Source organism: Acinonyx jubatus, chromosome C1 (assembly GCF_027475565.1).
Source record: "Acinonyx jubatus isolate Ajub_Pintada_27869175 chromosome C1, VMU_Ajub_asm_v1.0, whole genome shotgun sequence".
NCBI classification, from domain to species: domain Eukaryota; kingdom Metazoa; phylum Chordata; class Mammalia; order Carnivora; family Felidae; genus Acinonyx; species Acinonyx jubatus.
In genome coordinates this window covers 25,715,036-25,734,406 of record NC_069381.1, presented here as the reverse complement: position 1 = coordinate 25,734,406, position 19,371 = coordinate 25,715,036, and the positions used below count along the sequence as shown (strand labels likewise).

The window sequence follows — 19,371 nt, the reverse complement described above, 5'->3', positions numbered from 1 at the left end:
TTTGGGGCAGAGGGTCACTTGACGGAGGCTGCAAATCTGCCATCCCAGCTCCTGTGCAGCTGGCTCCCAAAGGTCCCTGGAAAGCCGCTGAGCTCTGTCTGTCTGGGGAGCGCAGGGGGCCAGGGTGAGGGCCTTCGGAAAGCTGGCCTCCACCCGCCCTTCGCTCTCGGGCTGTGGGAGGATTAAGTGAGAAGGTGAATGCGAAGCACTTGGTAAACTGTAACCAGCGCTATGCAAATGTTAGCAGCTCAGACCGACGGAGAGAGAGAACCGGTGGTGTGGGAGAGCCAGCCAGCGGGCTACGATGGGCGGGAGCCCTGCTGACCCCGCGCTGCCCAGAGCCCGGGCTGGTGGGGCTGGAGAGTGGTGGAAGTCGCTGAAACCTTGTCATGGGCACCGTGCGGATGGCGATACCACCTGGCGTTAGAGGAGGCAACCCTGTGAAATCCCTCAGCTGCCCCAATGCCAAGCCTGGACTTCACGTCCCTCTCATTTCTTCGCAAGGCCTTCACGTAGACTAGAGCCCATTTTTTATGACGTCCTTGGCACACACTCACAGCTCACTCAATAAAGCTCAGTCTCCTTCCTTCACGCGCTTCTTTGGAACACCTCCTTCTCAAAGCTATGTCCCTTTTAAATCTGAGGATCTGTCATCTTTGACCCCCAAAGTACCTGAGAACTTTCATACATATGCACAGGAGTCAAGAAGGAAACTGTTCCAAATGCAGATCCCTGGGCACTCGTGGGGGGATGGCAGTTCAGTTGGTCCAAAGGAAGGTCTAGGCATCTGCGTTCTGAGCAGGTATCCCTCAGCTACCTTCTGTCTCCGCCCCTCTTGGGGCAAATGAGGTGGGAATTTCCTTCAGATACCTTCCAGCTCCTCCCTGCCTGTCCCTTAGGGCAGGTGGGACAGAAAGCCAAGAAGGCAGAGCGAGACACCTTCCCCCTCCCTCCCTCCCACTGCCCCTGGAGGGGACAGGAGAAGCTCAGAACCACCCGGAAGCAGGCAAGGGCGGGGGCTGGCCTGGAACTGGAAGGGTTTGGGGTGGGGGCACTCAGTGGGCTGGAGATTAAGACAGGAGATGCTGGGGAGTGACTACAGCAGTAAAGGAGCTTCGGCTACGGCTGCAGAGCTACAGAGTGATTCGTATTGTTCAAATTATCTTTAAAACTTTTCATTTGAATCTGTTTAATAAGAGAAGGCTTACCCTAAGGAAGAGGTATTTTTTTAATGTGACTTGGGAGCTGAATTGGAAAGAACGTTGCAACAAAGATATTAAAAAGGGGATTAAAACAAACCACCGGTGGCCCATCTCTGCAGGCTCCCACAACCTGCGACACAGCTCCTGAAACCATAAAATTAAATTAAAAAGGGGGACACAGGACATGGGACGTTAATCGTGATTCATCTTCCCTCTGCTGCTCATGGCTCCTGGTGCTAAGCAGACATGGAAGAGCTATCCCGATGGGATCCCGGTGTCCAGGAAGGAGCTCAGGTCTCGAAGCCTCAGGGGGTTTCTAGCTCTGCTTCGCCCACTCCTAGCATAGCAGGAGGACTCTGGGCAAGTTGCCTGGACTCTGAGCCTCAGCTTCCTCATCTGTAAAATGGGAGTAATATTGACCATCTACTGGGAAGGGCTGCTAAGACAACGAGATACACAGAAAATTAAAATATAGAGCCTGGCATATATCAGATGTTCAAGAAAACATTAGTTCCTCTCTCTGCAGCTTAAGACAGAGGAGGGAAAAACCCTGCAATGTCTTGCATTATTGATATTCTGTCCTTGGGTCACTCAATGCTTCCTCTGATGACTGTGACCCACTGCTTGGATCCTGGCCACCTCTGGGCTTCACGCTCTCCTTGCAGTGGCATTTTTATGGTTCATCCATCATTCACTTCCTCATTCACTCATACACACTGCATAGCAGCCACCAAGTGCCAGGAACTCAGCTGGGCACTGGGAAGACAAAGATGAGTAAGACACAGTCCTTGCCCTTAAGAAGCCATGGTCAAGTGGGGGTGGAGGGCTTGTTGCCACAAGGCAGTGTGCAATATGTGCCTGATGATCAGAAACCTCACGCCAGAACCTCACTGACAGATCCCATTGGGATGCTGTGGTATCCTCCCATTCGGCCGATGGTCAACACAAGAGCTGAGCCCGAACCAACTTTTCCATTCCATCACCCTCATATAAAAGCCATATGGTCCTTAGAGCTAGGGAAGCACTGGTCGTTCCTGATGATCTCTCCTGCTTTCTCCTATTAGATGACACAAGTTATAGAAACCAACTGCTGTGTTTCCACTATTTGTTCTGGCTGCCAAGAATCCCAAAGCAAAATGCTAGCCTCAGCGGAATAATTTCCATTAGCTGAGGTTTTCTGGTCTAAGTCTCCTCTCGCCATACCATTCTTGATTACTTAACGCCTGTTATTTTATCTTTGATCAGAACAATAATGGTGATGATGATGATGGAAAATAACTTGGGAGCCCTTATCTTATGCCAGGTGCTGCGTGAGTTTTGCATGCACTCTTTCATTAACCTCCAAAAGAATCCTTTAAGGTGGTTCATCACTAAGACATTTTCCATGTTTCAGAATGAGGAAAACGGGGCACAGAAAGTGTTAGCAAGTTGGTTACAGCTAAGAAGTAGGCATGGATTCTAATCCAGCTGTTGCCTTATTTTGTTTTCTGAGCCACCTTTAAACTCTGAGGAAAACGAGAAGGCATACGCTTTATTTGAATTAAAAGGAAGAACATGGAAGAGGGTGGAAGAAAACAAAATGTTGAATGGGTGAGCGGTGAAAAATTCAGAAGATGACATACTTATTCTAGGTTTTTAAGGATGGGTAGGATTTCAACAGACAGAGATATGGAAGAAAGGCATTCCTGGTAGTGGACTGGTCTGAGCAAGAGCAAGGAGATGTGTGGCTCATCTTGGTTTACAGAGAGTTTGGAGAACAGCAGGACATGCATCTAGACATGAAGGCAGGGCCAACACAAAGATCCTTGAGGACCAGGTCAAGGGGTTCAGAAGACCATGAGGGGAGCCATGGAAGATTCCATGTCAACACTGTTGACATGCTTCAGGAATACGAAGCAGATGAAGGGTGAAGGACATCCAGGAAGGAAAAAAAACAGACACAGCAAGATAAGATGTTCTGTAAATGGCAGAAGAGAGACCAGCAGAGAGGCAAGGAGTCAGACACCATCATGAAGACGACTGGAAGAGGGAAGGGGTGGGGGGCCTTGAACCTCTGGTCTGCCATTTTGTGCACTAATTCACGTGACAACCAAGATGGGGGGTTGTCCACATGACTGGGGTCATAGCAGTGGCTGAGACCCAGCCCCAGGAATCTTAAGGGAGGGAGATTCTTAAGTGTCCAGGAGAAAAGGATTCTAACGTGGGGCCCAGGGCATCTTTGACATTTGCAAAGTATGAAAGGATATAAGGATATATTCTTTTAACATTTTTAATGTTTATTTATTTTTGAAAGAGAGAGACAGTGTGTGATCGGGAGAGGGGCAGAGAGAGAGGGAGACACAGAATCCGAAGCAGGTTCCAGGCTCTGAGCTGTCAGCACAGAGCCTGACACGCGGCTCAGACTCACGAACCACGAGATCTTGACCTGAGCCGAAGTTGGACACCTAACCAACTGAGCCACCCAGGCACCACCCCCTTTTATAAAAAAATTTGTTTAGGGGCACCTGGGTGGCTCAGTCAGTTAAGCGGCCGACTTCGGCTCAAGTCATGATCTCGCGGTCCGTGAGTTCGAGCCCTGCGTCAGGCTCTGTGCTGATAGCTCAGAGCCTGGAGCCTGTTTCAGATTCTGTGTCTCCCTCTCTCTGACCCTCCCCCGTCATGCTCTGTCTCTCTCTGTCTCAAAAATAAACGTTAAAAAATTTTTTAAAAAAATTTGTTTAATGTTTATTTATGTTTGAGAGAGAGAAAGAGACAGAATATGGGGGGGGGGGTGCGGAGAGAGAGAGGAAGGAGTATTTCTGCTTTTTAAATATTTAAATGGATTTCCTTTCCTTTATTAGACTTTTCTTCCTTCTTGGGTCTGGTTCAGAGTGACACCCACCAAAGCCTGACTCTACAGACCAAGTTCTGTCTGACTTGGGGACATGGGAAGTTTCCGGAGTGCTGCCTGAGGGCCTGGAAGCAGCCAGAAAAGTGAACCACATCCAGCAAGCTCCTGGCCACCTTTCTGCTCTCCTCCAACCCCACACAGGATATGCCCTCAGCAGGGAGCTTCCTATCCTTCCCAGCACCTGCAGAATGCTTTCTGTAGGCTACTCCCTCTTTCTTCTCAAGACCCAGCTCAGGAGACACCACCATGGAGATCCTTGCAGTGACAATCCTGCCATCCTCTGCCCCCAAGGGGCTGTCTCTCCATCCTTCATCACACTCACAGTGCAGGGGTCTTGACTTTTCCTTCCAGCTCGCCTCCCGCAGCCTCCTCCAGGAAGTTTTCCCTCAGCCATGTGCTCCCACAGCACTGGGACTTCACCAGCACATTAACTGTAATACGTTGTGATCTGCCTTCCTCAAGACACCAAAGGTCCCTGAAATTCAGTCCCCATCTTTCCCACCATTGTATTTGTTTCCACACTTTATCAGCATGCAGTAAGTGCACAATAAACACTATTGAATGTCCTTGCTGTCAGATGTATCTGGGTCCCTCCCAGCCACCAGAGTGGGAGCTGTTTGAGAGCAGGGCTCCTGTCCTACACATCTCTGTACCCGTGGGACCCAGCACTGGGCCTGGCACTGAGAAGGCGGCGGTGAGTGTTTGCTGAATGAGCCTGTAAACGAAGGAATGAACAAATGCTCCTTCTGAGTCAGGGCAATGGACTCAACAGCAAATCCAAAACTCCACTCCAAGGCTGTGAAGTTTTAGTAACGAGGGGAACGAGTGAGAAAGTAATCCTAGAATATGAGTCAGTAGTGGTTTGCCACGATTCTCTGAGCCCAAGTTTAAGTCTAATTAAAAGGTAACTGAGTAAGATTCTGCAGTTTAATGAACACTAGACAGAGTTATTGATTTCTGCCCCAAAGCCCATTTCTCCTGTTTCTTCCCCACCTCAGTAAATGGCACACTGTCCAACCAGTGGCTCAGGCCCAAGAACCTCAGGTTAGCCTGGTCATCTCCGTTTGAGTGTCCCCAAACCACCAGCAGGTCTGGTGGCTCTTCAGAACACACACTGACTCGCCTGCTTTTTCCATCTCCACTGCACTCACTCTGATCCAGCCACCACCGCCGTGGCACCTCACCTGGACTACTGTGGCATCTTTCCAAGGTCTTCCCACGTCCTCTCTCAGGCCCGCACACCTTCTCCACACAGCAGCTGGAGAGGTCTTTAAAAACAAGTGAATCTGCTCATGCTACACCCCCTTCTTAAAATCCTCCAAGTGTGCCCCATCACACAGAGAATCAAGTCCGAACTCATTACAGTGATGCCCCAAGCCGCCTACACCTTGCCGGCCTGCCTTGTCCCATGTCCCATCAAACACCTGCCCCTGCCCCTCTCCATGTTCACCCCCACATCGGGTTCTTCTTCGTAGCTGCTCTCCCATCTGCCTGGAGGCCCGTGCCTGGATTTCACCTGACTGGCTCCTTCTCTGGATCTAGGTTTTACATCCCATGACCATCTCTCCTCAGAGAACCCTTCCCCCACCGCAATCTATCCAAGGGTGTTTTCCCTTGACTTGGTTTTATTTCCATCAGAGTGCTCTTCGCTATCTGAAATTATTTTATGTGTTCACTTTTATGTGTTTGGTTTCCTCCCACTAGAACACCAGTCCTTTTCACATACTGAAACTATCATACTCTTTTATTTACTTGTTTTGTTTCTGTCCCCTTCTTGAATGTAAGCTCCAAGAAGGAGAGCCTTATCCAGTTCCCGACTCTATCCTGCCAGCACAGTGCCAGGCACATAGTTGATGCTTATTAAATATTTGTTGAATGAGTAATAGAATGAAGGAGTGAATGAACTTTAAATGTGTCCACAGAATGAAGCTGGCTCTTAGAGAAAAGTAAATGTGGCATCAATCACCATTACCATGAATACAGAATAGAAACAGGGAAGATCCAATCCGCACTAACTGGATCATACCTGGATTACTGTACTTGATTCTGGTCACTGCACTACCACAAGGACCAGCAGTGCGGGCAGGAAACTGACCAAGTTGGCACGCGAGGGGAAACTTAGAAGACCAGAGATAATCAGTTGTAGAAATAAGAAATCCTAGGAGGAATGGTGTTGCCATCTTTCAATATCTAAAGAGCTATTGAGAGAAAGAGGGGATTGATTTAGTTTACAGCCCAAAAGGCAGAATCCAGATCTATGGGTATTAGTTTGATAGAGATAGATTCGGCATAGGAAGAAAACGGTCTTTTGACAGCCAGCATTCATAGTAAGGGAAGGGACTACCTCACGAAATGGTGAGCTTTCCATCTAAGAAAGTGTACAAGTGGATAACCAGTTGGCAAGAACCTTCAGGAAGAGATTCAAACAGCAGAAGATGGCCTCCAATATCCCTTTCAACCTTGAGTTGTCTGGAGTTTTATGATATGTAGGGATTGAGTCAAGAAAAAAGATTCTGGCTAACAAGAGTTCTAGGACTTACTTCTCTAGTCACCCTGATAGCAAAAAATATCACCAAAACCAGGTCTACAAATTAAGCTGTGGGAACACTAGCTGAGAGGTATCTCGTGGGCTTGCAGCCATCCCAGAAACATACCGTACAGCTCACTGAATTTGAAATCTGTTGTCTATGCATGACCATTCAGAACACCTGGCTGCCAAATATTGTAATGATCCAAAAAGATGCTTCCATTTCCAGGGACATAGACCACACTATCTATTGCACAGTAGCTAAGAATGAACCTGGGTTTGCTTTCTGAAACTCCATCGCTTCCTAACTGTAGGGCCTTGGGCAGAGAAACGAACCCCTCCAACGCGTGACCTCATCTGCAAAAAGGATTTCATTTAAAAAGCGGGGAGGGAGGAATCCAAACAAGAATGGCGCAAATGTGGTAATTAATGGGGCTCTGTGACAGACACACAGACATTCACCACACTATTCTATTTTATGCATGGGAAGCTGCATAATAAAAAGTAAAAAGAGGGGGAGTCTGAAATAGTACCAACCTCATGTAGTAATTGCAGGGCTTAAAGAAATCATCATCATCATTATTATTACAAGGAATTTTTACAAATCCTAGTTATTACCGTTATTACCGGGAATGTTTAAATATCCCATTTAATCATCCCAACAGCCCTCTGAAATGGCGGTAATCATCTCCATTTGGCAGATGAGGAAACTGAAGCTCACATAAGTTAAACAAATCCCGCAGCTGGCACAGGGCTGCAACGCAATCTGAAACCCAGTATCTGACTCCACCATCACAGCTGCCTTGATGTCAAGAATAGCTCCTCGTGTTCTACTTGGTAGAGATCTACGCGGTTATGACATCGCTTATGCATCTAAGGCAGTGGTTTCCCAGCTCGGTTCTCAGTAGCAGAACCTTTTTTTTTTTTCTCCCCAAACGCAGCTTTTACTCAGGACTCCAGGAAGCAAAACCCCAAAAAACCAAACAGCCCTGTCTGAAGTGGGGATGGGGGCCCAGCAACCAGGCCCCTTGATTCGAGGGTGGCCCCTGAAGCACTCTGGGGTCTGTGAGCATAGTGCGAAAAGCCCATATTTTGAAGCCAGCAACAGCAACAAAACCCCTGAACTCTGAGAATTACATTTAAGGACAGCCTTCTTTGCATAATGCAGCTTTCGGTTTCCTGTCTCTATCACGTGTGATCCTCATTATCGACTCCGTGGTGGACAAGGCAGGGCACATCACCCTTAATTTGCAGATGAAAAAATCAAGGCCAAATGGAGTTAAGCAACTGGCCAAAGGTGCACCAGTTCACTTTTTGGCCAAGAGCAGACTGGAAGTAGAGTCTGTCTCCATTAACTCAGTGTGACCTGGCACAGAGGGTGCCATCTACTGGAAATTGCCACTGACCCTTGGTCCACAAAGTGGACAATCAGCTTCTTGGCCACTGAGAGCTAAGCACAGCCCCAAGGGCCCCCTGCCAAGGCCCTGTCCCAGAGCAGATGGCCACAGGCAGGGGAGAGGGGCTCAGTGCCACTGGAGGGCTGGACAGCAGGACTTTGGCTATAGACAGGCCATTCCCATCCCGGCCATGTCGTGCTGAGCACAGGGCAGGATACTCAATAATAGCTAAAGAGCGTTCCACCTTCACCTGCAGCCTGAAAGGGGACAGCAGGTAGGGTGCACCTGGGTAGTGGTTATACTTCACCTTTCTTCCTAGCTCTTTCATAGAAATCCCTGAAACCAGACACATTTGATAATTGCCTAAATTATCCCCCACTCTAGCATCTCTGAGCTGAAGAGGAACATGTGTTGGAACAGGCGACACTTAATTATCACTTAGTCTTTAATTAGCACTTAATTATTAACACTTAATCCATCTGTAAAATGGGGACACTAATACCTGCCTCACAGGGACTCTGGGAGGATTAATTAATGTTTGCAGCCCACTTGGAAGACGCCAAACATTGAACAAGGGCTCAGCACTGGCATTAATGACCATGGTGGTTTACTTGCTTTTCCTAATGAGCTCTCCCATCTTCCTCTCCCTGCGGATATCTGTCCCCAACAATATCTGCCCGCCTTTGCCCTGGTGGAGAAACATTTAGCTCTGTGTTTCCCAGACACAGGATTTCCCATCCAGGAAAAGGGCTATTTACAGCCATCTTCCCGCACTTTAATTTTCTATTATGTCCTCTGAATATGTCAATGCCTTCCCAGTAAATATTTTGATGTGCGCTCTTGCAGCGGCTTCTGTGGAGGCTGAATGGGACAGCTGCTCCCTGTATTAGGGAATTCCAGATGTGGTTTTAAACCACCAGACTCATCCGTGCCAATGCGTAGCCTTTGGGGGTTGAGAAAGGGAAGTATCAGCCAGTTGCTTCCAGGCAAAGCCACGGGCATCTAACCTTCAGCCCTGGCCAGTGTGGGTTTCTGCCTGTGCAAAATGAAAAATGTCCCCGTAGTGGACTGATAAAGGGGCAACAGAAATCCAGCCCTGGTCTGGCCCTGCACCCAGTTAAGTCCAGGACCCAGTCACCTCCCTTATAAAGACTGGACAAAGGACCACAACAGATGGAGGGAAAGTATACAGCCTTTACGGTTTAACCAGACTGAACAATGGGCCAGAACATTCCCCCAGAAGGTCCCACTTCTGCTCTTCCCTCCTCCCTTGGTGCCAGCTACATAAGGGGGACACTCACTCTTCTTGGAAGCCGAGCCCGTTGTCTCTTGGAGTCCCAGTCATGGGGGCAGACAGCTGTTCCTTTGAGGTCCTGGGCTGCAAGGCCTCGGGCAGGCCTTGAACTCTCTTCCAGATTTCGTGGCAAGTCTTGTCTAGGCTGTCTTGGGGTGTGTCCTGGTGGATCCAGATGTATCTGGGGAATGGGCCCAGGGCGGAGGGGCGCTTGGCCACCAGGGCCGAGGATGAAGGGAGCCCATTCCCACTGGCCATCCTCCTCCTCTCTTTCCGGAAGCTCCTTTGTCCACCCAGGGCTCCAAGACAGGGGGACCATCCACCACGGCCCCTCATTCACCGGAATGGGATAGGAGGAGGGGCAGAAGCAGGTCAGTTCTGTCTGGCTGTTCCTCCAGCAAGGTGACTATGTTCAGAGGCCTTCGATGTGTGTGTGAGTGGTGGCTGGAGGGCAAGTTTCTTCTGGGGAGGGGGAGCTTAGTTTGATTTCTTTTTATTTGCTCTCTCCTGACTTTTGCCCCCCTCCCCCTCTCCCTTAGAAGAAAATATTTGAAAGTCAACAAAAACCAGTAGCTTAGTAACCGTGGAATCCCCCTGAGCTCAGGAACCAGGCGCCTGGGCGGGCAGAATGACATCTGGGAACAGCTGGAGGGGGAGGGCGGGCTCTCCCGGGCTCTCCCCACAGTCCCTGGCACACCCCCGTCGTGAGGCGCCCCCGACACCTTGCGGAGCCTGTGGCTCAGCCCATTGTCGCCCGCTAAGCCGCGCGGATGGATGGGCGAGAGCCCGGCACTGGGCACCTTGCTAGGCGCCGTGGGGGCGGGGACCCGCCATCAGCTCCTCAGTGGGGCCTTCCCAGGGAACCCTGCGCACCGCCGGGGGCCAACGGCCCGCCGGCCCCGCCTAGCTCGCCCCTCTGCCCGCCCGCGTCCCAGTCGCCTGCGCCGCTCCGCCGCCGCCTCGGGCAGGAAGGCCCCCGGGAGTGAGGCCGCCCGCAGCCCGCCCCGGCGCCCCCAGCAGACACCTGCCGCGCCCCCCGCGCTGGGCTGCGCTCAGCCTCGACCGGCCAGGGGCCCCACGCCAAAACAGGGCGCTGTCTCGGCTGGCCGCGCCGGAGGTGGCAGCTTGGGCCTATTTGCGTGTCGGTGGCTCCCACACCCTCCCAGTTCAGCGCCAGAATTCCTCTGTGGGTTTCAAACGCAACGGCTCGGTGCGCGGGCCGCCCCGGGTTCGGTGCCCAAGGCCCCACGGCGGGGTGGGGGTGGGGGCCCGGAGGACCCTTGCTGCTGTTGGAAGTCGAGGGCGCCGCGTCCCCGCCTGGCCCCGCCGCTCCGTATGAAACCTCCGCGCCTGCCTGGGCCCTTGGCCCTGGGTCGCCTCATTTTACCCCAAACGGCCACTATGTTGGGAGCTTACCGTTTGCCTAGCGCTGGGCTTTCTGTGTCATATGCAACCTAACAAGTTTGTGAAGTTAGCACCACGGTGCCGCGGGGCCGGAAACCCAGTCTCCGAGTCAGAAAGGGGTGTGTCCAAGGCCCTCTTTCTAGTGGATTCAAACCCAGCGCGACCCCCACCCGCCCCAGGCCTGATGCTGAGCGCTCAGCCTTTGAGATCGACCAGTGCCTCCCACGCTGGGGGTGGAGGGTGGGCAGGTAGGAGTGGGGTCAGGGGCTCAGGTGCGGGAAGAAGGGCTAAGTTAGCAGTTTGCCCCCCAGTGGGCTCCCCCCCTCTCACTGGATGGGCTTCGCAGAACTCGGAGCTGACACAGCACCTTCCCCAGGCTCGCTGACCCCACGAATCATTGTTCCTCCTCTGGTAAAGGGAGAACCAGATGACTGGAAAGAAGAACGGATGGGAACAGACCAGAGCTGGGTTGAACCCGGACCCTGCCACCACCTGTGTCACGCCAGCCAATTTTTTGACGTCTCCCATGCTCCCTCCTTCATTTCCCAGTAGTGACTGAGCACCTCCTGGTGAGCGTCCGGGCAGGTGAACAAAGCGTCCTGGGGTCCCTGCTCTTATGGAGCCTATATTCCAGAGCAGGGAGACAGGTCACAAACTAGCATAGCAAGTAAATAAGCACCAATTGCAAATGAAATAAGGGCCCTGATGGAAACTAACCAACAAAGGGAGGCAAGGGAGGGGGGAATGTGGCAGAATTAGATGGATATCCAGGTAGGCCTCTTCGGGAGCTAAGGTAACATTGGAGATGAGACGGAAGGAAGAGAAGGAACCGTCTTCTGTAAAGGTGTTGATAAATTATTATGAAAACCACATTTCTGGCACATAGTAGGCACTCAATAAATATGTGCCGGATGAATTAATGGTATACCATACGTAAAGCACCTGGTGGTACAGTAGGTGCCCAACACACATCCTTGCTGTTTGGAGAAGGCCCGAGTTCCTGGAGATGTTGACTCTCAATTTTGCAATCCGAGCTTCGTTCCCCTTTGATTTTCATTATAAAATTGAAGATGTGCTCCTTTGGGGAAAATTCTGAGGATCTAGACTGAATAAAATTATAGTTAAGAATGTAGAAAACCTTTTAAGATAGTGTATTTAAAGGAAAAGTGATCATTTCTGATGAAATATTAATAGTTCTGAAAATGTCACTCAGTGTTTGTGCTGCTTGGCATTTGGTTGGCTAACACCTATGCTTAGAGCAGTACACCAACAGCCCAGCACTGCCCAGGCCACAGGATTCTGGAAAGTTAGCCAGCTCACTCGCTCCTGCTCTTTCTCCCCTTCAGCAGGAGACTAGGCAACAGTGGCTAAATTGGAAAGGATTGCAAAAATAATAACAATAATAAAATGTAGCAGGGACAGGGAATAAAGATAGGGGCATGTTTCTTGGAGCACACAGCTGAGGTTTCTAGAAGATTCTGCAAGGGAACGCCTGGGTGGCTCAGTCAGTTAAGCATCCAACTTTGGCTCGGCATGATCTCACGGTTCATGAGTTCGAGCCCCACATCAGGCTCTGTGCTGACAGCTTAGAGCCTGGAGCCTGCTTCGGATTCTGTGTCTTCCTCTCTCCCTCTGCCCCTCCCCAGCTTGTGCTCGCTCTTTCTCTCTCTCTCAGAAATAATAAATGAATAAACCTAATAAAAAATAGAAGATTCTACCAAAAAACATAAGTGAAGTAATTAGAAATCGCATAAAACTATGTCCAATATGGTAGCCACTTGCCACATGTGGCTATTTTAATTCTATTTTAATGTAAATAAAGTTAAAAATGGTAGCTCCTTAGTTCCATCAGCCACATTTCAATATGAGGCTGGTGGCTACCATTTTGGACAGCACAGAGAACATTTTCATTGTCCTAAAACACATAGACTCTAGAACCAGACTACCTGGATTCAAATTCCGAATTCATGTGTTCTGGCGATGTAGATTTAGGCAGGCTACTCTGTGCCTTGGTGTATTAGTTTTCTAGGGCCGCCAGAACAAAGTACCACAAAATGGGCGGCTGAAACAATAGAAATTTATCTCTTCACAGTTCTAGAGGCTAGAAGTTCAAGATCAAGGTGTCGGGGATGTTGGTTCCTGGTGAGGCCTCTCTCATGGGCTCACGGATGGCTGTCTTCTCCCTGTGTCTTCGAATGGTCTTCCCTCTGTGCGTGTCTGTGTCGTCCCCTTATAAGGACACCAGTCATATTGGAGTAGGACCCACACTAACGATCTCATTTTACCTTTACCACTCTTTGCAGGTTCTATCTCCCCTTCTAAGGTATGTGAGGTACTGAGGGTTAGGACTTGAACATACGAATTTGGAGGGACAGCATGTAGCTCACAACACTGGTCTCATCTGTAAAATGGGATGATAAGGAACACCTGCTTGGTAGAACTGTAGATATACTATTACTAATGACTATTTAACACATGGAAAGTCCCTAGAATGCCTGGCACATAAGAGGCACATAAAAGTGCTGTATATTAGTTCCTTTACATTGATTACACGGATTCCTTTACAGTTGATTACATTAAAATGTGTGCTACTGGAGTTTCTAAATAACAGCTTTTGTGCTATGTGTAGGGAGGGAGGACTTTAGCTGTACTGGGGAAATTGCTCTGTGATGGAGGGACAGACTCCAATCATCAACTAAGCCTTTCTAGGCTTGGTTCATTTTTGAGCATCTGCCACGGACCACGATTGTGCGAGGCGCAGGGCTAGGAGGTAAATAAGACCTCTCTCTAGCTTAGAGACTGTTACAGGCAAGTGAAGGGAGCAAAGCATTCCATAGGTGCTTGGTACACAGCAGATTGTGGAGAAAACTGAACTTATTCCATTCTTGTTCAGTATAGGTGGCTGTGTTCCTCCAGCACGTATAGATCTGTGTGCCCAGCACACGAAATGGAGTCTATCACCACTGAACACTTCAAGCTCTGGAAAAGGGCAGGGACCAGGCCTGTCTTCACCACCTTGAGCGGTAGGTTCAATTTGTTTGGACAAATTCTTCAATTACCTGTTACTGCCCTTATTACCCTGGGCAGGTTGTTTAACCTTTGCATACCTCAGTTTGCTCATCTGGGAAACAGGGATAATAAACCTCATAGAGTTGTTTTGTGACTGCTGAGATAATGCAGGTGCACAGCTTAGAACAGGTACCCAGTGGATATTAAGCTATCGTTATTTCGGATTCAGGGATTCTTGCTCTTCTATTTAGAAGCAGGGAATCCTCAGGAAGAAGCAAATCTCCCTCCCTAGTCTCCAGCCCAAACCTCCACTTATCCGGCTTCCATCACTGACACTAACATGGACAGGATGGAGAGCTCATCCAGGTTGGGCGTGGCCTGCACTCTGTGAAGACCTTCATAGGCGCGAAACCGGCTTCCTCCTGTAGGCCCTATCCCTCATCTAACATTTTAAACACACCCACCTCTCACCACAAATATAACTTTTTGGCTGTAAAACAATTTGAAAGGCTTTTTGCCATTTTGCTTTTGAAAATTTTTGGCCATGAGTAATTTATTTTTTTATGGTTGGCTATGATTTCTTACCCATCTTGGTGCCTACCTGGGAAATCTTGCACAGTGAGAGAAGTCCAACCTGCAAACTGTTATCAAATGAGATGAAATTTTTATGACTACTAAATTCAACAGTTAATGAAGTTGACATAATGTTACATTTTGCATTTAATTGAATATTTACTGATTTTAATGTTGTAGTTTTCTACTTGGTATTGTGGAGCTAATAAAAACATTCTTAGGCTTCAAATTTTCTTGTAGGCTCTTTTAAAAAACCACAGAGAAACCCCTTTTCTTACCAGGCCAATGATGCCTGAATGGGTCAAGCTGCCCAGAGGGGGCCCATGCATAGGGAGCTCCCAGGTAAATTTCTTGAGCCATGTATCACAGGGACAAGCCTCCCCTGGATATTGTCCCAGCAACTGAACCTGGCCACAGAGTAGCCAGCCATTTCTAGGACTTTGAAAAGGACACCAGAATGCTCTAGAAGCAATGCTATGACGCTGTGACTTCTCTCTCCCAGCAATATCATCAGCAATCCTCACCATTGCCCAGGGAATATCAGCCCTTATTCTTGCCTCCATTCCTTGCCCACATGTGAGGAGATTGTTGAGAGCTTAGGCTGTGGTAGCCAACATACTTGAATTTGAATTCCTGCTCTGCTACTTACTGTGGAGTGGCTTTACACATGCTTAACTTCTCTGGCGTTTTATCTTTCATCTGCAAAGTGGTTAAAACAATAGACAGGTTGGGAGGCGGCGAGGTTCAAATAGGAAAACACAAAGTCTCTCAGCACAGTGCCAGGCTTATGGTGTGCCCACAGTAAAAGATACCAATTACTATTTTTATTATCAGCTATTACAGTGAAAATGGTAGCTTATGGAATCTCCATTTAAAGCTAGGAACAATGAAGGAATGGAGGAAATGGAGGAAAAGAATACGACTTGGTAGTGGTGGGAAAGTAAGGTAGCAAAAAAGTCAGAATGCATTTGGCCTTTTGCTTCCTGCTCTGGCTTTCCCGCCAGACTCATCATGACAGGTACCCCAAGAATTTCTGGGGAGGCTTTATGTGGGATCCTTCTCAGCTACAAGCTTGGTGTTCTGCCCTCCCTTTCATAACTTCCAGGCCAGGATGTTGGTCACCAATATGCATTCGTTTAAGATTTGGACTAGCTGAGTGCTGAGATGATTTGAGGCAGCTTTCAGATTAAAAAGTAAAAATTACAGCATTGAAGAATAAAGCAAGAACTGACTCCATCTAAAGAAACCAGAAAGAGTTGCTACTCTCAGGCACCTGAATTGGTCAGAACCACGGAGGTAATAAGGTAATAAAACTGAGTTTCCTTATTTGTCAGCTAAAGCAAAAATGGAAACACGTCGGAAGGCAGAGTTTTTATTTTCTGACAGCAGAAAATACACATCTTCATCTGTGGAGACAAAATGTTTCCTGGAAATAACCCCAAGCATGAATTTATCATGAGTCCTTGTGTAAAGGACACTGAGTGACATAGTGGGCAATATATTCAATTCTGTTTTCATAAAGACAGAAATGCCATTAAGTTGGTCAGTTTCTCACATCAGGGTTCTCTGAAGACATAGAGCATAACATTAAATCATAACTCAGAGAAGGCATTTCTTTAAGGAACTCCAATAATGAAGACTAGGGGAGACACCTTTGGGTCCATTCCACAAACATTACTGAGCACCTAGTCAAGCATCCATCCATCCTTCCGGCCAGCCAGCCAGCCAGCCAGCAAAGCTCTACTGAATGCCCACCATGTACCAGGCACTCTAAGTGGCACTGGTGAAGATTGCTTGCAAGAGCTGACACCTGGACCGAGTTCTGAAGGACAAACAGGAGGACGCCAGCCACAGCAGGAGGAGGACAGCATTCCAGGCAGAGGGAGCAGCATGCACAAAAGTCCAAGGCGATGGGGAGAGAGAAAGCACACTCATCTCAGGAGCACAGGGCCTCCAAATGGCTAGAGCATGAGCGGGTGGGTTGGGGGAGCAGGGAGACAGGGGCTAGAAGAGCAGGCAGGGGCAGGTAACGGAAGCCCCTATTCAGAGAATCTAGCAGGGAGCTTGGCCTTCACTCTGGAGGTCATTGGGGAACCGTCTTGGGAAGGTGTGGGAGCTGTAAAATCAGGGTAGTGCTTTTGAAATCACTGGTGGCAAAGAGGAAGCTACGTTGGATGGGGCAAGAGCAGAGCTGGGGCACTTGTGATGTGTTGTAAGAAACTGGAAAGAAAGACCGGGAGGGCCCTCACTGGGACCTGGGAGATATTAAGGAGGCAGAATCTAGATGATTTGGGGGCTGCCTGGAGTAGGGACTGAGGGGGTCTGGGATGAGGCCCCAGGTTTCCAGTTCAGGAGCCTGTGGACATGGAGGCACTGAGCACAGAGGCGGGGTGTGGTGACAGGTTAGAGGCAGGGGGAGTCAAGGTGTGAGCAGGCTGAGGCACAGTGTCCTGCGGGACATCCAAGAGGAGAGGATGACAGACACTCTGCAGGTACTAGGGACTCAGACCTTCAGGAGGAGGTTTCTGCCAGAGGCAACTCCCAGCCCACTAGGGTACAGGCGGGACAGTGAGAAATCTGACAATTACAGAGCCCAGAGAGTGCAGAAGGGAGGTTCTCTGCCCTCCCCCCCCCCCCCCCCGCCCTTCTGCCAGCATCCTGGGCCTCAGGAGTGCTGCAGAAGCCTCACTCTGTCTCCTGGACAGGGCCACCTCTCACCTGCCTTTCTCCCTAAACTAGGCCCGGAGTCCTCCTCCTTTCCATCCCATGCTCTATCTCTCCCAGAGTAATCAGTCATGCTTTGTTGTTGAACTCCTTCCTCAATAAACTATCAACACCATGAGGGCAGGGCCTACTGGCCAGGCCTTATTCTTCTTCGTATTTGTTACCTCAGCACCCAGCATGGAACCTGGCATGCAGATTAATGTTTCAGACATGAACAAATGAATGAGTGAGTGAGGAGTAAGCCAATGACTACAGAAAAAAACACGAAGAGATGTGTAAGGGTACTGCTAGCTGCTGTGACATGCTCCCAATATTTCAGTGGCTTCATGCTGTTAGAGATCATTTCTCAGGGGCACCGGGGTGGCTCAATGGGTTGAGCACCCAACTTCAGCTCAGGTCATGATCTCATGGTTTGTGAGTTCAAGCCCCATGTCGGGCTCTGTGCTGATGGCTCAGAGCCTGGAGCCTGCTTCGGATTCTGTCTCCCTCTCTCCCTGCCCCTCCCCCACCTACACTCTGTGTCTCTCAAAAATAAAATAAACATTAAAAACATTTTTTAAAAAGATCCTTTCTCAGATAAGGGTGTGTTTCCGGTGTCCCTGTTGGGTGGTAATTTTCCTCCACACAGTGATTTGGGATCCAAGCTTCTTCCAGCTTGTGGCTCTGCCGTCCCCAAGGGACCCACATGCTCAGCCAGCAGATGGAGGAGGAAGGATGAGAGGGTTTTATGGGGTTAGCCTTGCAGTGGCTCACACCACTTCTGCTTACATTCTTTTGGCTGGCACCTTGTTTCATGACTTCACCCAACTACAAAGGGGACTGGAAAATGTAGCCACTTCTAAGTGACACTTCAGCACTATTGACATTTTGGGCTGAGTAATTTCGGGGGGTGGGGGAGATCTTCCCTGGGCATTGGAGGATGTTTTGCAGCATCCCTGACTTCTACCCCCTAGATGCCAGTAGCACTCTCCAGCTGTGACAGCCAAAGAAGGTTGCAGACATTGTCAAGTGTCCCCTGGGTGGGGGGGGGGGGCAATATTGCCCCTGATTGAGAACAGTGCTGTGTGCCATGGAAGGTGAAGCATGCGTTTTTGAGATCCAGCTAGCTGGCCATGCTGCAAGGGGCATCCAGCAGGGGGAGTGGGGCGCGGTTAGGAAAGGCTACCTGGGAGAGGTGACACTTGAGCTGAGTGATGGCTGGGACCATTTACTCCACACAGTGAGAAAAGAATGGTAGTGCAGTCAGAAGAAACAGCATGAGTAAAGGCACGGAGGCGTGATAGCAGAGCTGACTAGAGCCTCAAGTAGAGACGACAGCCTAGAATAGCCCTTGTCCTGTGCATTATGGCCTCTGACAAGCTGAGAATTCTGCCCTCTTTTGCCACTGATGTGAGCGCTGTCCCTTGCCTTGTATCACAAACACATTTTTCTATAAGAAATGTTAAAATTTGGTGGCCCCAGCATTTGGTGGCCCTGGAGGAAGGGCTGACTATGGGCCCTTCTCACTTCCCCCTCCTGGATTCTGTGGTCCATAGCCTCATCACGCTTTGTTCTGGGCTTTTCCTTTCTCAACCCTTGCTGTCACCTTTCCCTGGGAAGCAGATCACTGTCATCTCCACAGTGACAGCCTTGCTCTTGGGAAATACTAGCTTCTGTCTGATCATGTTCATGATTTCAAATCCCCACCCTCCACTCAGACCCCAGGCTTTTCCTTTGAGCCCTTGCCTTTGTAGCCCTTCTCTGCAGTCCTGCTCACCCCTCAACATCCATTTCTGCCCTCACTATTTACAGCATCGTATTTGCCCACCTCCCACCCCTGGGCTTCAGAAATCTCCTTCATTTTCTTCTTGGGTCAGAATGAAAATTTCAGAGCATCAAGTCTACAGCCCCTGTTTGAATCAGGCTGAATTCTCCAGCGCATCAGGTCTTGTTTTCTTTCTAAAATGAACTCTGATCTTATCTAGATATTAAGCTTATCTTGGCGAGTCACTATACTGCATTGGGCTTTTTTTGCAACATGATATCGTGGAGACATCTTGACCCGTGGCTGCCTATTGCTCTGGGGAGAACGGAAGGGGCATGTAGGAAGCCAGCCCCCAGGAACTGGGCTGAGAGCCACACTCTCCTAGGCTACAGGGCGGAGGGTTGTTATCACCTCTTGGACTCCTGCCTCTCCCTTGCCCTGCAAATGTTCCTGAGGCTCCCATCTCTGCCTGTGCCCACATAACTTCCAGCAAAGACTACTGCGGTAACCTCCCCAGTGCACTCCACTTTTCTGCCCTGTCCTTCTCAACTCTTCCCTACAGAGAAGTCAGGGCACATGCCAGGCTGTGCCCCTTGGCTTCTACTTC

General features: G+C 49.4%; 1 protein-coding gene and 1 long non-coding RNA gene across 5 annotated transcripts in view; one reads left to right on the top strand and one right to left on the bottom strand.

The window, feature by feature from the left end:
• Window positions 1–10,230, bottom strand: part of CC1H1orf94 (chromosome C1 C1orf94 homolog) — a 37,234-nt gene extending 27,004 nt beyond the window's left edge. The window contains exon 1 of one of the 3 annotated variants that reach the window (XM_053211080.1): window positions 9,318–10,230. In XM_053211080.1, the coding sequence (XP_053067055.1) occupies window positions 9,318–9,646 (329 nt within the window). In that variant the 5' untranslated portion in view covers window positions 9,647–10,230. The remainder of the gene's footprint in view (window positions 1–9,317) is intronic. The other 2 variants (XM_027059734.2, XM_015070284.3) reach the window with 2 other exon arrangements.
• A 376-nt stretch (window positions 10,231–10,606) lies between these two features.
• LOC128313301 (uncharacterized) lies at window positions 10,607–15,834 on the top strand. Of its 2 annotated transcripts, none has more exons than XR_008293807.1 (3): window positions 10,607–11,299; window positions 13,613–13,737; window positions 13,975–15,834. It is a non-coding gene; the product is annotated as an uncharacterized LOC128313301 (long non-coding RNA). The 2 variants fall into 2 exon arrangements; XR_008293812.1 differs by having other exon boundaries at window positions 13,608–13,737.
• The last annotated feature ends 3,537 nt before the right edge of the window (window positions 15,835–19,371 follow it).